The following is a 1,321-nucleotide window of genomic DNA, read 5'->3' on the forward strand; positions in this document are numbered from 1 at the left end:
ACCACTTCCTGCAAAACTGGGATACAGCCAGGAGACAGGCATTTGCTTTTTTTTTTTTTTTTGTGGCACTGGACGTGAATACCAATCCACAACACACACAGACTCGCACTTGGACAGCTACCAGCCGACCACTGGGCATTTCCAAACGCAGTTAAAGTAGAAACTTCTAGAAACATATTTAATGACATGCTTTTGTGTTTACTAAAAGACTGCAGACTCATCAAAAGGAAGAACACTTATATTCCTAAACACATAAGTAAACAGTGCACAATGTACAAACATAAAATTTGATTACACTGCAAGAAATACTGTAATTCACTGACATTAATCGTCAAAATAGGATGACAACATAAAAATGTTATTATTAGTCCTGTATATTACTGTTGCAAAGTGTAACCATAAAGTTTGTCTATAGAGTTTTTAAATATAATTTAAAGTTAAAATCTGCTATATTTCTGCTGTATATCTGTGGATGAGAGCATGTAGTACCTGGGTAAGGATGGATCCCATTGGTAAACATGGCCTCCGCTGGGGCCTGGCCGTTGGCCTGAGGAGGAGGCAGCCCTGTGAAACCGTTGACACTAATCGGAGATGGAATGCTGGTCACCGTGGGAGCTGTGATGCCAGGGGGCGTGCTTCCACCTGGGTGCGGGGCCAAAGAGAAGAGAGCATATTTTAAACGTATTGTAAAGTGTTACCAAATAAATTTAAATTATTTGTTCATTTTATTACTAATTACTATTATTTCTAAAGTTTAAATTATGTATTATTATTCATATAATAAATGAGTTTCAATTTTTTACTTAAAGGCACAATATGTAATTTTTCGCCACTAGAGGGCGCGTATTCAAAATAAACAGAAACAAAGGCATAGTTTGATGACGCTGTGACTGAGTGTGGAATCATGGGAGTTGTCATCTTCATCCCCACAGCCAAAGCAATCCGACGGGTCTTGGGCAGAAATCATGTTCATGGATGAGCTAATGATTTATTAACGTAGCAGAATGAAGCAGGGTGAGGCTGAAAGCCGTCGAAAAGCGAAACGAGGCCGTTAAAACACTCTTATTTACTATGACTTAGTAAGGGGAAAAAAGCAAAAATGATAACCAAAAATAATTAAAAGACTTTGAAGTTGAAACCAATACAGTCTGAGAATGTCTGTGTGTGTGTGTGTGTATTTCCTCACCTGATGTTGGGGTCATGGGAGCCCCTGGGAGGCCGTTGATGGTGGCCATCTGTTGCATCTGTGCGGCAGCAAAAGCCGCCATAGGGCTGAGATATCCTCCCTGACCCACTGATGCCATCAGCGCTGCCTGCTGCT

General features: G+C 40.5%; 1 protein-coding gene across 1 annotated transcript in view; it reads right to left on the reverse strand.

The window, feature by feature from the left end:
* The window catches only part of LOC107665222 (CUGBP Elav-like family member 4), a gene marked incomplete at its 5' end in the record, with an annotated part of 71,466 nt that overhangs the window by 12,064 nt on the left and 58,081 nt on the right, over window positions 1-1,321 (reverse strand). Inside the window, 2 exons of the mRNA XM_016456005.1 lie at window positions 490-642; window positions 1,187-1,319. Of these exons, the coding sequence (XP_016311491.1) occupies window positions 490-642; window positions 1,187-1,319 (286 nt within the window). The remainder of the gene's footprint in view (window positions 1-489; window positions 643-1,186; window positions 1,320-1,321) is intronic.

Source organism: Sinocyclocheilus anshuiensis, unplaced genomic scaffold (genome assembly GCF_001515605.1).
Source record: "Sinocyclocheilus anshuiensis isolate Anshui unplaced genomic scaffold, SAMN03320099.WGS_v1.1 scaffold587, whole genome shotgun sequence".
Lineage (NCBI taxonomy): Eukaryota > Metazoa > Chordata > Actinopteri > Cypriniformes > Cyprinidae > Sinocyclocheilus > Sinocyclocheilus anshuiensis.